Below are 19110 nucleotides of genomic sequence, written 5' to 3' on the forward strand. Positions count from 1 at the left end.
AGAGACAAGTTGTATATGCTGTTTAACTTTTCAAAAATTCTGTATTGTTTGGCCTAAACTCTGCGGGCTATGGCTAGATTTCTTTTGACAATTATACTTATATATAACTATCTTGATTATTACTGTATTATGTTGTATCTTGTGCCTTTACGCTTTTAGTTAATCGTATGAATGATTCGCGCTTTTCTATCTCTGTTTTGAGCTTTATTTCTTCTTTGGGCTTCTCGTATTATAAATTCCTTATATATCTACTATTGTATAAGCTTTAGAATTATTGTGACACTTTGTTATCCTTTGCTTTACAGCATGATGTAAGGCTTAGGGTAATAGCTGTTACACCTAAGGTTTGACGTCCACAGGAGAATTATGGTTGAACAATGAATGGAGCTTTTTGTGGAGGTTTGTGATATTGGTGGTGGTGGTTCTGACAGCTCAAATTTTGTCCAAGATGACCCACCTCTTGCATTGTGCTTGTCCAGTGGTAGATATGGACCTTGACGGTGAGGAGTCTGATGAAGAGTACGTTGTCAATAGCCACGAAAGTGGCTCCTCTAAGGATGATGACGAGGATAAGTTTATACCAGAGACTCCCATTAGCGGATTAGTTCGATACCTTTTGTCTACTCCGCAACCAATTTAGAGTTATCAACTGTACCAGTCACTACCGTACTTTGGATTTGGACACGATGCACGAGGTAACTCTATTTTTCAATATGGGAGCGGATGATTACAACATCGATAGTGGTATGAAGTTTACGGTTGGTCACAGATTTAGAAGCAAAGAGGCAGTACTGCAAGGCATGAAGAATTACAGCATTCGAAGAAGAGCCGAGTATCAACTTGTGGAGTCGGATCGATTAAAATACCATGTGCATTGCCGTTAATTTACTTATGGTTGTCCTTGGAATCTCCATATCGTCCTCTGACAGAATCTCGAATAATGGTAAGTGTTACAATATTTTAATGCATGATCTTATTTGTCATTCTTATTTTAGTTATAATATCATTCGATTATATTTTAAATTATTAGGGAGGTGCGTAACTTCGGCAGACTACACACGTGTTTAGTCTCCACCATGTCTCAAGATCATCGACAGTTGGACATCTTAGGTAGTAGCAGGCGAGGTTTCTGTTTAAAATTAAAACTTCTTAAAAACTTGGATTTTAAACTAAGTTCTCCGGCATATTCAAATTTAAAATTAAAAATATAAAATTTGATGCAGAGAAATAACATAACGTAATAACATGGATAAACAATAATTAATAAATTTTTTTATTTATTTAAAAAATCTAATAAACAGTTAATCAATAAATTAAATTAAGTTAATTAGTAAATTAACTTTTATTATAAGTAAATTCAACACCCAGCAAATGTTAATAACTTGTCAACTAACCTATTTTATGTTACCTAAAGATAATCCATTCTACTCATGTTTAAAAACACTAAATCTATAAAAGTACCATAATTATAATCGCATACGCTTATTAATTTAAAAGATAAAAACACACTAACTTCGAAGTCGATCGCTCCCGCAATGTGCCAACTATCATTCAAGCGGTTGATATCGGGGTCCCGTGTGTCGATGCACACCATAACGTCCTAACAACTCAAAAATATCAAGAAAACTTCCGAGAAAGAGAGAAATGAAGGTTAAAGGAGATGGAAAGTGGATCAAGAGGTGCTGCGAACGAGTTATATTTATAGCCGCACCTTAGCCTTATCTCGTTTACACGTATCTCGTTCACTTTATAAATAAAATAAGGTACGTGTCATAACACATAATACGTAAACATGAATTTGTATTTTATCTCATTTACACTATAAATGAGATAAGTATGTTACGAAAATCAATAAAAACTCTTCAAATTACTTATTTTTGTAAATAAAATATTTATTTTATTTATTTAAAAAAAAACCATAAAATGAAAAACACTTGGACTATAAATAAAATGGACAAAATCCAAAACTTAAGAATATTAAGACTTATCGGTTATCACATAACTATCAAAGAATAAATAAAATCTTAAATTTTATCTAGACCTAAATAACATGGCCTAGATTAACACCTTTAATTTTAATGAATAAAATATATCCAGTCCAAAAAAAATCAAAAAAATAAATAAGTTTTTCCAATGATTAAAAAAATGAAGAAAAAGATTGGCAGACTGCAGCAGAGACAATCATATTGTTAGAAAGCAATAATATTTTAATTAATATACATATTGATCTAATTTGATAATATCTTAGTATAACTTGGATTAGTACATATTGATTTTTTTTATTGGATTTTATCAATACGTTTAGATTTTATTTTTTAACAAAATATGCAAATTTTCAAATATCTCAATATATAGTATAAAATTATTCTATTATATTATGCCAATTTAGTATTATTTCTATGATTTTCCACTTATTTTCAGCTAGAATTTTAACATATACTTTTATTCATCAATCACCATGCTTGTTTCGGACAATAGTTTCTCTCAGTTGTGGTGAGTATTATTTTAGAATTATAAATTTTATTTTGCTGTAAGAAATTTCTCATCCCCAAATATTGCAATTTTCATTATGTTGAGGAACTCTTAGGCAGCAAAATATTGAGGAAACTGAATTAAATAAATAAAAGCAAAAGTTGTATTTCTATATGTGCATAGGTTCGTTCCTCACACAAGCGACAAGTGCAATGCACAAACATGTCTCTTCTTTTTTCTCTCAAATTAATTAATGCTTGAAATTAAAAAAAAAAAGCTTATTTCAACTGGTTACAAAATACACCATGCATAGTGCAGCAACCATATCATCAATTTGTTCAAGAAATTAGTTCTTTCAGGTCATTTCAGAGTTTATCGTTTATCATGTGTATGTGAAATTAGGACATAATATAATAATAATGTCTCTAGCTAGAGAGGGATGCGGGTGAAATTTTCGAACTTATTAAAACTAGCCCAAATTTTCCATCTATTTTATCTATATTAGTGACAATAATGACAGAAATTATTTTGATTATGGAAAAGTTGTTGGTGTATTTGCAGGTTATGGGGGAATGGAGTAATTTACCGGAGGATGGAGGGAGCAGCCACCACACAGGGGGCGTGCTGCGCTCGCTCGTGGGTGTCAGACGCCAAGCACCACGCAGGGGGCGTGGAGGACGTGGCAAGCATGCAGCACCACGCAGGGGGGGCGTGGAGGACGTGGCAAGCATGCAGCACCACGGGGGGGGGGGGGTGTGGAGGACGTGGCGTCGCGGAGTTCCGATGCTCTGCACCACGGGGGGGCGTGTTGACTGCTGCCATGCAGGGAACAGTGTTCCTCCCCGGGAAACAACAAGCAAGCTGCATGCTTCAAACCTTCCATGCTTATATATACAAGTAGTAGAAGTATTAGAAGTGTGTAGTAATACAGCGGGTGTTAGTTAGGGAGAGTAGAAGAAAGAAGAGTGTTTCAAGTAAGAGTGATTTTGGGTTTAACATTACATAGAGGAGAAGAGGTGTGTAGGGGAAGAAGGTTGCTGTAGAAAAAAGAAAAAGGTTGGAAAATAAGAAAAAAAAATAGTTTGGTTTTATTTGAAGAAATGGTTCGTAATTATAGTGCTCTGGAAGAACATATTATAAATTATTTGGATCATCCAGTTTATGTAAGTTGGTAATTTATAATTTTATTATGTGTTAAGTTTTTATTTTTTTTTTGTTATTTAACATATTATTTCAGAATTATATTTTATTTTTCTGTTAGTTTTGGATTAGTGTTATGTTATAAAAATATACTAGAATAAAATGTATATTATATGATATAATAATTAAAATTCTATAATAAAATATATTTTTTCTACCATAGTATTTTATTAAAATAATATAGTAAAATAAATATATATAATCTGTAAATAAATAAAAAAATAACTGTTAGAATAAAATAATAAATAAATAAATAAATATTATTAGATATATGCATTGTTATTGGATATTAAAAAAATATATAGTTGCATAAGTATCGCCTAGTAGGTTTAATTATATTAATATTAATTTAAAAATATGATATTAATAATAATAATAATAATAATAATAAACGGGTTTGTATAGGCTTGTATACGTTTAGATATATGGTTCAGGGTTTTAATACATAAATGCATAAACTTTTTGAAATATACGTTAATGATTTTAATAAATAAAATATTAAAATAAATAAATATGTTAATATTTGCTTATTAAAAAATTTATATTTATAATTTATCTAATAAATATATTTTTGTTAATGCAGCCTAACAGGAATTTGTTGGTGCGTAAATTGGATCCGCCACAGACGTGGAACCCGAGGGTGGAAAATTACTTACGCGCCACAGGATTCTACCACGTATCGAGGATTGGGGTTATAAGAGGATTTCACCCCTTGTTAGCTGCTTTGGTTGAAAGGTGGAGGCCGGAGAGTCACACTTTTGTGTTGCCGGTGGGTGAGGTTACAGTGACATTGGAAGATGTCGCACATATATTTGGCTTACCAATCGATGGTGAACCTGTGAGTGGATGGACTGACAGTAGTAGTGACTTCGTTCAAAGTCAGAGCATGGCAGTATTTGGACGTGAACCAGTAGTCAGTGGTAATTCGAAATCCTATATAAAGCTTGGTTGGGTTCGACGTATCAGAGATGCGGAACCGTTGGACACTGAAGAGTCCATAAGGAGATACGTCAGATGCCAGATTTTCTGTTTGTTAGGGTCGACGCTATTCACAGATAAGTCGGCCGCATACGCCCACGCGAAGTATCTACCGTTGCTTCGCGATTTCAAGCGGATCTATACGTATAGTTAGGGGTCAGCATGTCTTGCACATCTTTACAGAGCATTGTGCCGTGCGTCACGATATGATACGAAGGAGATGGATGGCCCTCTTAATCTGTTGTTTGTGTGGGCATGGGAGCGAATGCCGTGTCTTGCGCCGGTACCGAGACATACCCTTCCACCTGCTGAGATACCAGTTGCCATGAGGTAAATATTTATGGTTCTTGTCGGAAATTATATTCGCTATGTATATTCCATTTAGGTTACTTATGTAATTTTTTTCAATGTATGATGTATTAGGTGGAGCCATTCGGAACGGACCACATCGTGGTTAGCGAAGACCGTAGTGAATTTTAGGGTTGATATAGACTACATGCAGGAGGTAAATATTTATGGTTCCTGTGATTCATATTTCCAAACATTAATGTTAGGGTTCTGACGTACGAATTATATGTGACAGTTTGAGTGGCGGCCGTACGAAGGAATGATCATACCCGGTGAGTTACATGGACATCTTGATGTGTGCGATACCGTTGCTCCGTTGTTGTCGTTCGAGTGTATCGAATGGCACCCTGCGGACCGAGTGATGCGTCAGTTTGGATTCGCACAGCCTCCCCCGCAAGGAGCAAGGGTCATTCCATTGGACCAGCATTGCCTTGCTCTTCGCGGAGTGCAGCTGCATGACTGGACAGTTTTGCATGGGCCATGGATAGTGGAGTGGGGCAACAGGCGAAACACTCGACTGCGGGATCTGCACCCCCTTCCGACCTGGGACTTTATACCGAGCAGGGAGTATAGGGATTGGTATGTGCGCTCGTACGGACATATGCTGAGATTGTCGGATTATGTTCCTCAGGACCTACCTGCACCTCAGCCACCTGCACCTCAGCCACATGCACCTCAGCATGCAGTGTTTGAGTCGTTTCCGTATTATGTACCACAGCCACCGGACCAGAGTCATGGTAGCCATCACAGTCAGGGAAGCCACCCGGGCCAGTCTCAGCACTCTCAGCACTCTCAGCACTCTCACCACTCTCACCACTCTCAGCCCATACTGACGATTCCAGGCGGTGATGATTGGTTTGACTTCTCCACCGGTGGTCACGGAGATCAGCAACAACAGAATTGGGCCAACGCTAGTTTGGGTGGTTGGTCAGATTTTAGTGCTATGCATTCACCGTTAGGGTCGGCTGATCCACATGGGGCATCAGTTGGTCCGACGCATGCTTCCGAGCACTCGTCAGTGGGTGCGTCGTGTGATAGTGGATTCCCTCGGCGGACATACACAGTAGTTGACGAGTACTACCCCGGTTCATCCGCTCCAGCATGGATAGGAGGGTCGGCTCCTCCGGCAGAGGCAGGTGGGTCGGCTCCTCCGGCAGAGGCAGCTGGGTCGACTACTCCGGCAGAGGCAGGTGGGTCAGTCGCTCCAGGTGCAGATGATCGGGATCCGGGGCACCCATATGACCTACGGACGGAGCGAAATCTGCCAGATAGGTATACTCCGTCGCGGCCAGGTCAGGGCATGATGGGTAAGGGACTGCACTGGATGGGTCGTAGGAAGTGAGCATTCGGTTGGGTTTTTTAGATTTATTCCTAAGGTTTAATGTAATTCATATTTAATGTTCTGTATGTTAACCGATGTAATTCATATTTAATGTTCTATATGTTAACCGATGTAATTCGTATTTAATGTTGTGTATGTTAACCGATGTAAAATTTATGTATCTTTCGTATATTTGCTTCACGAAGGCAATAAATGTTTAGATTAAGTTGTTGTTAAACATCAATGGATAATCTCAGATTTGAAAATACAAAAACGACTGACGACTAATATAAAAAAACCCCAGTTGACAAATTGCAAATTTAAAAATACAAACACGAAGGAAATAAAACCCTAAACTCCCGCACCACTCGGTCCAGGACGCTGAGGACATCGACTCCGACTATGACCCTGAGCACCACAGAGACGACATATCCGAGGACCACGCATGTCGCGTGAGTCCATTTCGTTCAAGTATCTGGTCAATTTCGGGCGACCCTTAGACGTTCGCCTCATGGCAGGATTAGCGACCAATGTGGGTCCCTCATAATCAGGCCATGTCTCGGCATCACCTAATGGTGTGAACTCGAATCTATATACCTTACGGATCTCTGTCATCTTGTACACATCATGTACATACAGCTGCCAATCGAGACGCTGGTTAGCACAGCAAGCAATAACATGGCGACATGGTATTCTTTCCACCTGAAAGTGCCCACAGTCACACCTCCGTCGCGCAAGATCAACCACTAACACCTTTTCGCTAGTCATTTCGCGCACCTCAAATACCTCATTCCGTCTGTCAAACCGGTGCACAACTATATTCCCAGCCTGATGCATATTTGCCTCAATCCGCTGTTGTGCAAATGCGGAATAGGTAAATCCAGCACGCTTGCGTTCGTGACTCTCGGCACTCTTCCGCGTAAAAAGTTCATTTAGCCGATAATATGTTGCTCGGACTAGTGCCAACACAGGTAAATTACGGGCACCCTTTAACACTGAGTTAATGCACTCGACAAGGTTCGTCGTCATATGGCCCCATCGATGTCCCTCGTCGAACGCCAGTACCCAATGTCTAAGTCCGATGTCGTCGCACCACCTGGCATATGCCTCGCCTCGCTCTTCCAACCTTTTATAGTTGATGTTATACTCCTCCACCGTTCTTGAATACCCGATGTTGACCACAAGCTTTTGCAAGTGAGGGACTTTGAATGCTCGTAGGAAGTTGTTGCCGATGTGCCTTATACAAAACATCCACCATGCCCTTGGAGGTTGCCAGTCACCTCCGGAACGATTCACTGCTGCCCGAATTGACTCATGCCGGTCTGAGATCATTCCCACACCATCTTTTCTTACAACATGCATTCGCAGATTCCTAAGAAAGAAGTGCCACGCGTCGGCTGTCTCCCCTTCCACCAAGGCAAAAGCGATAGGCACAATGTTCTGGTTCCCGTCTTGTGCAACAGCGACCAGAAGTGTACCTTTGTACTTGCCATATAGGTGTGTGCCATCAACCTGAACTAGGGGCTTACAATGCCTAAATGCCCTAATACATGGATTGAAACTCTAGAATACGCGATGGAGTATTTTTACCCCTTGCGCCTCCTCATTCCCGTTGAACAGTGGTCGTGTTTCTATTTGGACAACTGACCCAGGCATCTTCTGAACCATAACCGAGAGCCACCATGGCAAGGCTTGGTAACTCTCCTCCCAATCACCGAAAACCTTTGCTATGGATTTCTGCTTTGCCAACCAAGCCTTTCGGTAACTGATGGTATAGTTGAACCTTGACTGGACTTCGGCTATTATAGATTTCACCTTGATGGACGGGTCAGTCTCGACCAATGGCCTTATAGCCTCCGCAACTGTATCCGAGTCCAATTTCGAATGATCCTGTGAAATCACTCCCATTGAGCACGTGTGCCGACCGTTGTATCTGCGTATCTCCCAACAACCTTTTTTCCTTATCAAGCTGGCTCGGATAAGCCAATCGCACCCACGCGCATACATCTTGCACTTTGCATAGAAGGTATGTGGCTCAGACTCATACACGTCGTAGTCAACTCCTCTAGCGATAGTGTAACTTCTAATTGCTGCCACGACCGTCTTTCTAGAACTGTATTCCATTCCAATCCGAAACTCTCCATCCTCAGGATTAGCAACGCCTACAGAAAGTAGAAATCATCGTTTACTAATCAATCCAATGCATAAATTAACAACAACGTATTATTTAATCATCACGCACCTATGTTTGAATATTCCGGAAACTCCGGTGCATGCATGGCGTCGAGATCCACCTCACGCATAAAACGTGGCACGTTCATCAGTTGACTGGTCGAGGGATGAACCACTACATTCTCCGCTGCTGTCTCAACTCCCACATCACCATCCTCATCCTCATCTCCGGCTTCATAAGTGGCTTCGAAGTCCTCGTCACTGTCACTATTCATTCCCTCATACACTGCGTTTCTATCATCCGCCACCTCTAAATCATTTTGAGTCCCTTCCGCCTCTACGGTTTCAAACTCAACATACAGCTCAATCTGTGGCTGTCGCGTCTGAGTCTGCCGGTGAATTTGAAACATATTCTGCATACTCACTTCGTCTGTGATTGGCATGGTATCAAACTGTATTAAACCACCAAAAACTATAACCGGATTTCGGTACAGAATTCTGCTCACTCTCATTAACGTATTGTTCTCCATGCTTTGACAGAGACCATTCTGAAGCTCCATTAACGTCATCGTGCATGGAACCACAAACGAAAACGGATTTTGGCACACAAACCGAACTCCCTCATGAGTATTACGTATTATCTCACCGTTGCGATACACCACCAAATTTGCGGTACCCTCCATTACTCTTCAGAAACACTCAAAGAACACTCATACACTCTTACTCAGAATGAAAATGAACCGGAGCACTGCCTTATATAGAGGAGAGCTTTCACCACGCCCCCCACGTAATGATTGTCTCATCCAATCACAGCTTGCCACGTGTCAAAACGCCCCCGCGTGCTGATTCATCACGCCCCCAACGTGATAGGCCCACGTCAGCACGCCCCCCACGTGCTGCTCCAAACAACGAACCACCATCTGCCACGTCAGCACGCCCCCCACGTAATACCCTCTTCCTCCAACCACATGCTGCCACGTCAACTTCACGCCCTCCACGTGTAGCCTGCACCCCGCCCCCTGCGTGGTGGCCTTCACCCCAAACCCCCACCTAGACGTAAAACACATATTCCCTCCATAAAGAAGGAAAACACCACCTTGAAAACCATATTTAAATTCATGAGCCCAATAATGATGTATAATTATAAATTTTGAGTTAATAACAAATATTTTGGTTAAGGGACTAACAATCATGATGATCATGACCGTTGCATTAAAGTGTGACACCAATCCACCAATATCGATTTGGTCTACACGGTGGAAGGCTCTATTAAATCCCTTTTATATTATGTGAATTTTGAAGGGGGGTTGTTTATATAGAAACATATATTAAAAAGAAAAAAACAACTATGAAGGCTAATTATATTAATCGATTTCTGATAATAGAAACAATATACTGGATATGAAAGTAACAGCCATATAATACTATTCAAAACTCTAACCTTGTAATAAACATTCTATGACGTATGTAGTTTATATATTTATGGCCAAAATCCCTAAAAGTAACAGCCATATAAACTTACTCAAAAGATATGCCTCAGAATTGATTTCTTCCTTTAGTTGAGCAACACTGTTATGAGTCAGTCACAAGAGTAATCCAGTGTAGGATTATACCACTCTAAGAGTAGTCCAGCTTGAAAGATCTTCTGCATTAAGAAAATTGAAACATATAACCCAATTATTCTACAAGATCTTTCTTTAAGCATGCCCAAAGATTTCCCATATTTGTTTATTGCAGATTTCAAAAATGATAATTTGAAGAGTATAGATTTCCAATTAATTCTGCAGGAACCCTTTAAGTCTCAACAGGACAAAGCAAAGTAACATCAAATCCAATCAGAGAAGCATCCTTACAAGATTGCCGCACCCAAACGCAATAAATTCACAAGCCCCAGAAGAATGAGTAGATGTCCCTACATATGAAGAAACAAGAAATAAATAAAGGGGCAAAGGAAGTTAAATGGAGAGAAAAAATAAAAAATATTCCAAAATTGACACTGTATTCTAGAACAGAGATAGCAAAAGAGTTACAGTTACCTGTAACTGTCCGAGTGAAGGAAGCACCCAACAATTCCTGCATCCACCCAGCTGCAACTGAGTCAATCCGGAAACATGGTACCTCTGTAATCCCAGATGAATAGCTTCTTCAAGTCTTTTATAGGAGTGCCATTAAAAAGAAGATAACGCAAATTTACGTAAGCGCTTCAATTGTGCTAGTAAGTGACATGGATCAATTCCCTCTGTGTGTTTACAGAATGAATACATATTGATTTGTAACAAAGTCCTCACACCACTTAAACTATCACATGCTTCCAAGTTCTTCACGACTGAGTCATCGTCTTTGAGATTATATGACAAATGATGGGCTTTGGTATCATGTTTGGCTACATTCTCGTGTTTAGAGGTTCTAACAAAGAACCTTTTACCGTAGAATGTTGCTAAATCATGCATGAGATCATGAATCATCACAAATAAACCGTCATAAGCAGTTTTAGAAGGTTGAAAAAATGATCGTGCAAATCATTAAAGCATTTATGGCCAACTTGTTCTAAAGTGCTTCCACTCTTTGGTTGTTGCAAAAGATCTTCCGCCATCCACAACAATACCAATTCATGTCTACTGAGTACATAATCTCTAGGATATAAAGAACAATAGAACAAACAACGTTTTAAATGTGAAGGGAGATAATGATAGCTTATTCTCAATGCAGGAAGAATCCTACACTCATCTTCAGAAATCCAATCAACCTTGTTGCAGCTAGGGAATGAAATGAAATCTGCACCCAAAGCATATGATTTTATTTTCAATTTAATTTTTGCACTACAACAATGCTACACAACCAAACTTGTGTCTGAATGAGGTGCCAAAATTATAGTAGAAGATTGAGAGTAAGAAAAAAAATTAGAAAATGGAGAAAGAAAGCAGAGTTGAAGGGATTGAAAGCATAAAAAAGAGAAAACTGAATTGAATTGTACATTTACTGAATGAGAATGAATTATAATTATAATTTTACGTCAATAAATTAATAACACTATTTCTTAAACACCAACCTGCAGCACTATATTGTAAGACATAGAAAATGGAAGAGTGATGCAGATTTGAATGATTAAAAGGTGATTTTATAAAATGATTGCATGATTTGCAGAAAACATATGCAGATGACAGTTATAACAATATTGTGAATCAAAATTATAATAGAAAAGATGAACAACACGATGTATCCTGGTTGCTGGTTCAATCCCAAAGTGGGATCTGCATCCAGTCTCCACCACAACAAATGGTAGAATTTTTCACTGTAAACAAATTCAAGTTACAAATACCAATTCAAGCCAATACAAAAAACAATTTTCTCAAACGGCGCTATAGCTTTTTCTAGATATTCTCACATCCTAGCTCTCTTGCCTTTTTCATAACAGAAATTGATTCTCACTTTCTAAGCTCTCTCTTTCGTATAAGCAGAATAACTCATATCAGCTCTCCTAAAATAGAATGAAACGATGAAGGCATAAAAACTCTTAAAGAAAAAAAAAAGATAATTGTTGAGTGTAAATAAAAATATAAAACTAAGTTTGTCCTTCCTTTTTTTCTTTGAAAAGTTTGTAAGCTTTCTGCCTATTTTTGACAGGTTGCTCCAACTGTATCCATATCATTGAAGGTAATCATGTTGCATTTTGATTGGTCTATCTGTCCTTGCAAAATTATGTTTTTCATCATCCATTTCTTCTTTTGATTTTGTACGAGGATGATGTCTTCCATGAATTCTGCTTTTGAATTGAAGCAGAGACTGCACCTCATCTGATTTGTTTGGAATTCATTGTTCCTCCATCATTCTTGCCCAGATTTCTTTGGTCTCCTAGTTAGGCTTAATCCAAGTTTGCTCCAATTCGTCTCTTGCTACGCCAAAACAAACACATTAGAACAACTCGTACAATTTTTGCTTAGTGCATAGTCATCACAAGGTTAATTAATTTCTTAATTCAACAAAAGTTAATACTAAGATAGTAAACAGCATACCAAACCAACAAGGGCCATGAGCAAGCAAGAGCAACACCAGAAATGTAATGCAAGGCCTTAGATTTGGGTGAGTCAAGGGGTGGTGCAAAAGTAGCTGACACAAATAACAATAAAAAGAAGAAAAACCATTAATGACAAAGGCAAAAGTGGAAAGTAGAAGATTTCATCATTCTCAAGGGTTTATCCTTGAATTAACAAAATTAAAACCTTCTAATAAACATTCTATGTTGTATGTAGTTTATTATAGCATTATGGCCAAAATCCCCTAACAGTAATAGCCACATAATACTATTCAAAACTTACTCAAAAGACATGCCTCAGAATTCATTTGTTCCTTTAGTTGAGGAATACTGTTTTGAGATCACTATACCAGCCACTCAACCTTGCTTTCAACATTATTTGCTCCAAATAACCAAGTTTTACCATGCTCTCAAGTAGGGTAAAAAATAGGTAAAAAAGCAACAATCTAAGAATTTTGTGGAAAATTGGAAAAAAGCATGCCCAAAGATTTCCTATGCTTGTTTAATGCAGATATGAAACATGAGACTTTGAAGAGTATAGAGTGATAAGAGCATTTTTAATGTTAAGATTGTACTTTAATGCCAATTAATTTTCCAGGAATCCTTCAACAGAATAAAGCAAACGTTACTTTAAATCCATATAGTCATATAGATACTCATCCTTACAAGATTTGAGGTGCAGCACCCAAATGCAATAAATTGACAAGTTCCAGAAGAATGAATAGATGTCCCTATACATGAAGAAAGAAAGAAGAAATAATAAATAAAAGAAAGGGGTAGAACGGTTAAATGGGGAGGGGGGATTCCAAAATTGACCTTGTATCCTAAAACAAGTTAACAGTTTTATGAGACTATATGTTGGGGAAAGTAGGCATTGAGTAGAGTGGTGATTAAGAGTGTTAAAAGAGAGGATTGGGTTTTGTATTTACCTCAAAAAAGAGTAGGATAAATTTTTGACAGGCTGCTCCAACTGTATCCTTATCATTGAAGGTGCTCTTGTTGCATTTTGATTGATCTATCGGTCTTAGCGAAATTCTGTTCTACATCATCTATTTCTTCTTTTGATTTTGTATGAGGATGATGTCTTCCATGAATTCAGCTTTTGTATTGATGCAGAGACCACACCTCATGAAATCATTCTTGACCAGACTCCCTTGCTCTCCAAATTGAGCTTACTCCAACTTGGCTTCAATTTGTTTCTTGCTGCACCGAAAGAAACAAATTATAACAACTCATACAATTTTTGGGTAATAAACTTATACCAAATCCAACAAAGGCCACAGGCAAGCAAGCAGGAGCAACACGAAGAAAGGTAATGAAAGGCCTTCCATTTGGGTGTAAGACAAGTAGCTGATTGAAATAAGAAAAAAAAAAAAGAAGAAAAACCATTAAAAGAGAGATGTTAGAGATATGATCCTTGAAGGGAAAGATTTCATCATTCTCAAGGTATGATCCTTGAATTAACAAAACAACCTTCAATAGAGAGATGTTAGAGATAGAGAAGCATCCTTTCAAGAATGGAGGTGCACAACCGAACTGCATTAAATTGACAAGTCCCAGAAGAATTATTAGGGGAAAAAAGACCAAAATTGACATTGTATACCCATACTCTATGTTCCGAAAAGTAGGCATTGACTAGAGTGGTGATTGACAGTGTGAAAAGAGCAGGAGACACAGAATTTGAATGAGGTATAGAAATATGGAAATAAAAATAAGATTATGTTGGAGAAGATGAAGTGGGTTTGGGATAGAGAGAGAGAGCAAAAGAGTTACCTGTTTTAAGATGTTGGGTGATATTGAATCAGTTTCTCATCAACAAATATTACGGGGATGTGGGAAATGGATGGCCAAATGTGGGGGTCCTTCCTCTCTATGCCTTCACCCAACAACCCACATTCTCTGATGGAGAGTCGACTTAAAGAGGCAGGCAGCCTTATTATGTTCTCCAGCTTAGGGCACTCTACAATCCATAATTCTTGGAGGGACTGTGACTGTGACAGCTCCAGAGATGTCAGATTTTCACATCTTTGAATTGTCAGAAACAAGAGATTTGGGAATGGTGGCAATGCGAAGGATGTAAGCGAATCACAGCTGTTGTATATTTCTAATTCCTGTAGCGAGTGATGTTGTTGGTGTTGCCTTGGGAATTCTACATTCTTGCAATCATATATGCGCAACTCTTTCAACGAAGGGGGCAAAGCATCCCCTGGAAATGATACCACTGATGAGCAATTTGAGATACTTAACTCCGTGAGAGAGGTTGGTTGGGTGTGGGTCATGGCCTCAAACACAGAATTCACAAGCTGCTCTCCATTAATTACTACTTTCTCCAACATGGAAAGTGGTAGATCCCGCATTCTTGCTTCCTGTTTTCCATCTATTATTAATTCGCGTAAGATGGGAGCTCTTGGCAGATAACAACCAAGCTCCTCGCATCGTTCAATCCGAAGCTTCTCCAAAGACGGAAGGAAAGTGGGCAAATCTCCTCTTAACTTAGGGCAGTTCAATATACCAAGCCACTCAAGTTTCGGAAATGGTGCATCATCATCATCATCACATTCATATGACTCCCATTCCTCCCAGCAAGGCAGTTTTTGAATAGTCAGATATTTAAGGGATCGGAAGGGTGTCTCCTGATGCTGATGAGTTCCATCACCCTTGTAGAATGACTCATCAATCTTCTTCACCTTGTCGAGCTCTGAAATGACTAGACTCTCCAAAGAGGGTAACTGTCCAAGTGAAGGAAGCACCCAACAATTCCTGCATCCCCACAGCTTCAACCAAGTCATGTTGTGGTACGAAGACTGCCCTACCCAATCCGGAAACATCGTACCTCTGTAACCCCACATGAATAGCTTCTTCAAGTCTTTGTGAGGACGTAATTTGTCAAGTACATCTTTTTCATTTTGGGAATCACAAACCTCACTTTCTTCAAACGATGACCAACTGAAATCTAAAGCATTCAGGTGTATTTTTTCATCCATCCTTGCATTCGATGCTTCACCACTATTCTTAACATTCTCTAGTTTCTTAATCCACAATGAGCCATGAAGATGTGTTAGTTCTCCCAGTTCTCCAATCCCATTCTCTTCATGTTTGCCCGCAATATAGCCACTTAAAAATTGCAAATCTTTTAATTTGCTCATCTTTTTTGGCATCTCTTCCAAATTATCAGTGCCGGAAATATCAAGATGACGCAAATTCACAAGATTTTGCATGTTAGAGGGAAGCTTTTTAAGTTTTTTACACTCTGCCAACTTCAATGTTTGTAAATTATACAAATTATTCAAGGACTCGGGCAATGTCACGACAAGTGTGTTAGAGAGATTCAAATAACGCAAGTGGATCAATTCACCAATTGAATCAGGCAATATATCAATTTTAAATGATTTAAATGACAAAACACGTAAGCGCTTCAACTGTGCTAGTAAGCGACCAGGATCAATTCCCAATTCGTGTTGACGGTATAAATCTGCCTTGATTCGAAACAGGGTTCTCACATGACTTGAACTCTCACATGCTTCCAACATCTTCGGGACTGAATTATTGTCGTTGACATCATATGACAAATGACGAGTTTTAGTATCATGTTGGCCTACATTCTCGTGTTCAGAGATTCTAACAAAGAACTTTTTACCATAGAATGTCGCTAGATCATGCATGAGGTTGTGCATCACAAATGAATCTTCATAACCATTCTTTGATGGTTGAAAGAATGATCGTGCAGCTAAATCATTTAAGTATTTATATCCAACTTCTTCTAAAATGCTTCCACTCTTTGGTTGTTGCAAAAGATCTTCCGCCATCCACAACGATACCAATTCATGGCTACTGAGTACATAATCTTTAGGATACAAAGAACAATAGACAAAGCAACGTTTTAAGTGTGAAGGGAGATAATGATAGCTTATTCTCAATGCAGGAAGAATCCTACACTCATCTTCAGAAAACTCCCAAATCTCGCTCATCAAAACATCTTCCCAATCCCTTATATTATCCTTGGTTCTCAGCAAGCCCCCAAGAGATTGAGCAGCCAAAGGCAGTCCTTTGCACTTTTCAACAATTTTTTTGCCAACTTTTTCTAAAGCCAAACGATCTCGTGATTCAGTAGCAAAAAATGCATGATTTGCAAACACCAACCAACATTGTTCAACATCCAACAAACTCAAATTGTGAGCTGGAATAGTTTTCACCATAGAAGCAACAGCATCAATGCGGGTTGTTACAAGAATCTTTCCTCCCTGACTTCCACATTGAAAGGGGGCTAGAAAAGTTTTCCAATCATCATAATCAATGGTCCACATGTCATCCAGAACAACCAAAAACGTCTTCCCTGTTACCTCAGTCCTCAAACGTTGTTGAACTGAATCTAAATCATTCATGTTGCAAGAAGCAGAAATAGCTTTTTCCACTACAGTCTTTGTCACCTTAAGAATATCAAATACTTCACCAACACAAACCCATGCTTTAACATTAAACTTTTGCTGCACTTGGTTATCATTGTAAACCGATTGAGCCAGAGTAGTTTTTCCTATACCGCCCATACCCACAATGGGGATGACAGTCACATGTGATTCAGCATGACGAGTATCATCTAACAGCAATTTGATTATCTTCTCCTTGTCTTCGTCCCGACCAAATATGGCAGAACTTACAACTAGAGATGTGGATGGAGTTCTCCATGACGACATGTCCACCTTGGCGCACTCTTTCAGACGATAATGATTTTTCTTTGCTATAACAGACTCTAGTGTACCAACTATTTTTTCCATGTCACCAGTATCTTCAATATATGAATCAACAAGACGAGACCAGGAAGAAGAGTTACTTGGATCCCTTTGAGTGGCGGCGATGGCAGCTTTAGTGGAGATCTCATTGAGCAAGTCATCAGCAAAATAGAGAGCATCTTGGAGATCAAGAAGCCACTTTTTGACTCTCTTGTTAGTGAACTGCTTCTGCTCAGCATCATCAAGCACAGGTCCAACCTCATACAGACTTATCTCCAACCTTCGAAGCAACTCGAGGGCAGAGTGGTTTCCATTGAGGACAGAGTCATCTTCAAGTATGGAAGACAACTTGTCTAAAACAGCATCAACAAAGGAGGTGAGATAAGCTCCACCATCAAGTTTTGCAGCCATGATTGGATCAAAAGTGTAGCGGATGAGATCACAACAAAGGAAGAAAGGTGAAGGATGAGGGAAGAAGGGAGTACTCTCGTGATTTTCTGAAACAGGAGGTCAGGAGCTAAGGGAAGTGTTTGATTTGTGTGGTGACTAAAATTGACTTGATCAATGATCAGCTTTATGGTCTTCCGACAAAATCACGTGCTGCAATAATGCTTGCTTTTACGGAATTACCCATCGGTGAAAATTTTCACCTTTTCATGTTATTTTCAATAATATTATTTCAACGTACAATTACTTTCCACAAATCTTCTTCATTATTATTGAAAAAAGAAATAAAAATTGTAACACATTACAAAATAAATACTCTTAAATTTTTTGTTTTTGGTATTTGAAGGCCCAAATATTAGTGAAGTCTCTTATAATGACTTCTGTGAAGAAAATGGTGTGTTGGGACTAAAGGCCCAAACTGGTAGAGATAAATGATAAAGAAATAGGTTTTTAGGTTTTTACCCAACTTGGATTGATCGAGTGGCCAACTCAATCGTCCGCTTAAGTAAGTGTCGAGAGTTCGAACTCTGCCTTGTGTATGCAGCAACTCATTGGCCAGCGACAGACCCTTAAATGGAGCTCAGATCCGCGACGAACTAGTCTTTAACCTGTATGTTTTATCTCTTTTACTTTGTAAAAGGAGATAAATATAGGCGTATCTCATTTTCGGTGTAAACGAGATAAGGTATAAATCCAGGTCTACGTATCACGTGTGCACATGTGTTACAAGGAGAAGAACGTTCTTTTAGTGAGATACATGCTAACTTAAAACGTTGACAATATAAATGAAATATAGTACGACAAAAATTAATCATCTATAAAAGGATTTTCAAACCGTTGGTATTCTCCACAAAAATCTCAATTCTTCTTCTCTCCCGTTCTTTTTTTATTTATTAAAAATGTCTAGTGGTAGTGATTTTTTTGTTATGATGGTGTATCCCAACTGTCACATGAGAAAAATGATAGTGGGATTATATTTGAGTATGAGAATTCTGCGCTGCTGCGCACTCGGAGAGCAAATTCTTTGTCCAAGTTAGAGAGTCTGATATTGACGCACGTCGGTGATAGGGAGTGAAAAGAAGTTGGAAAAGTTGGGTATAGGATACTAACACTAATAGAAAATTATGTATTTCGATTTCGTCCATTCTACCTCGATGGTGATGAGCATGTGCACCTAATGTAAAAACAAAAAATTATTAACTAATTAATTAACGTAAAATAATAATTTAAATTATCCGAAAATAGGTTCAAAATTTTATAATGTATGTGAATTAGAAAATTTTGAAATAAGATTTGAATTCAGTAAAATTTTTCAAGTTAAGAAATATAATTTACAAAAAATTGAATAAAAACGTATACCACTAAATTAGCCAGTAATATTAGTTTAAATTTGGTACTGTATAAGCATAATA

The 19110-nt window shown here is 38.5% G+C and overlaps 2 protein-coding genes and 1 long non-coding RNA gene across 8 annotated transcripts; all 3 read right to left on the bottom strand.

Annotated features, from left to right (window-relative positions):
* Nucleotides 1-6670: 6670 nt before the first annotated feature.
* LOC130963549 (uncharacterized) lies at nt 6671-9174 on the bottom strand. Its single transcript, XM_057889653.1, has 3 exons — nt 8562-9174; nt 7910-8481; nt 6671-7831 (listed from the first exon to the last, which is right to left on the bottom strand). The coding sequence occupies exons 1-3, from the start codon at nt 9172-9174 to the stop codon at nt 6671-6673; spliced, it is 2346 nt and encodes a 781-aa protein (XP_057745636.1).
* Nucleotides 9175-9949: 775 nt separating this feature from the next.
* LOC130961280 (uncharacterized) lies at nt 9950-10979 on the bottom strand. Its single transcript, XR_009079466.1, has 3 exons — nt 10528-10979; nt 10345-10403; nt 9950-10136 (listed from the first exon to the last, which is right to left on the bottom strand). It is a non-coding gene; the product is annotated as an uncharacterized LOC130961280 (long non-coding RNA).
* Nucleotides 10980-11706: 727 nt separating this feature from the next.
* On the bottom strand, nt 11707-17780 carry LOC130961275 (putative disease resistance RPP13-like protein 1). Of its 6 annotated transcripts, XM_057887047.1 has the most exons (6): nt 14298-17780; nt 13998-14060; nt 13454-13874; nt 13191-13255; nt 12505-12598; nt 11707-12384 (listed from the first exon to the last, which is right to left on the bottom strand). In XM_057887047.1, the coding sequence occupies exon 1, from the start codon at nt 17660-17662 to the stop codon at nt 14303-14305; it is 3360 nt and encodes a 1119-aa protein (XP_057743030.1). In that variant the 5' UTR covers nt 17663-17780; the 3' UTR covers nt 11707-12384; nt 12505-12598; nt 13191-13255; nt 13454-13874; nt 13998-14060; nt 14298-14302. The 6 variants fall into 6 exon arrangements, with proteins under 6 accessions (XP_057743030.1, XP_057743032.1, XP_057743029.1 ...); XM_057887049.1 differs by lacking the exon at nt 13998-14060 and having other exon boundaries at nt 11707-12380; nt 13454-13727; XM_057887046.1 differs by lacking the exon at nt 13998-14060 and having other exon boundaries at nt 13454-13727.
* Nucleotides 17781-19110: the final 1330 nt, after the last annotated feature.

Source organism: Arachis stenosperma, chromosome 2 (assembly GCF_014773155.1).
Source record: "Arachis stenosperma cultivar V10309 chromosome 2, arast.V10309.gnm1.PFL2, whole genome shotgun sequence".
Taxonomy (NCBI): domain Eukaryota; kingdom Viridiplantae; phylum Streptophyta; class Magnoliopsida; order Fabales; family Fabaceae; genus Arachis; species Arachis stenosperma.

Coding starts and splice junctions, on each gene's coding strand:
- LOC130963549 (XM_057889653.1), bottom strand. CDS start 9,174: ATGGAGGGTACCGCAAATTTGGTGGTGTATCGCAACGGTGAGATAATA. Junction 8,482..8,561: donor TCCGGAATATTCAAACATAG/GTGCGTGATGAT, acceptor TACTTTCTGTAG/GCGTTGCTAATCCTGAGGAT. Junction 7,832..7,909: donor GGAATGAGGAGGCGCAAGGG/GTAAAAATACTC, acceptor CCCCTAGTTCAG/GTTGATGGCACACACCTATA.
- LOC130961275 (XM_057887052.1), bottom strand. CDS start 17,662: ATGGCTGCAAAACTTGATGGTGGAGCTTATCTCACCTCCTTTGTTGAT.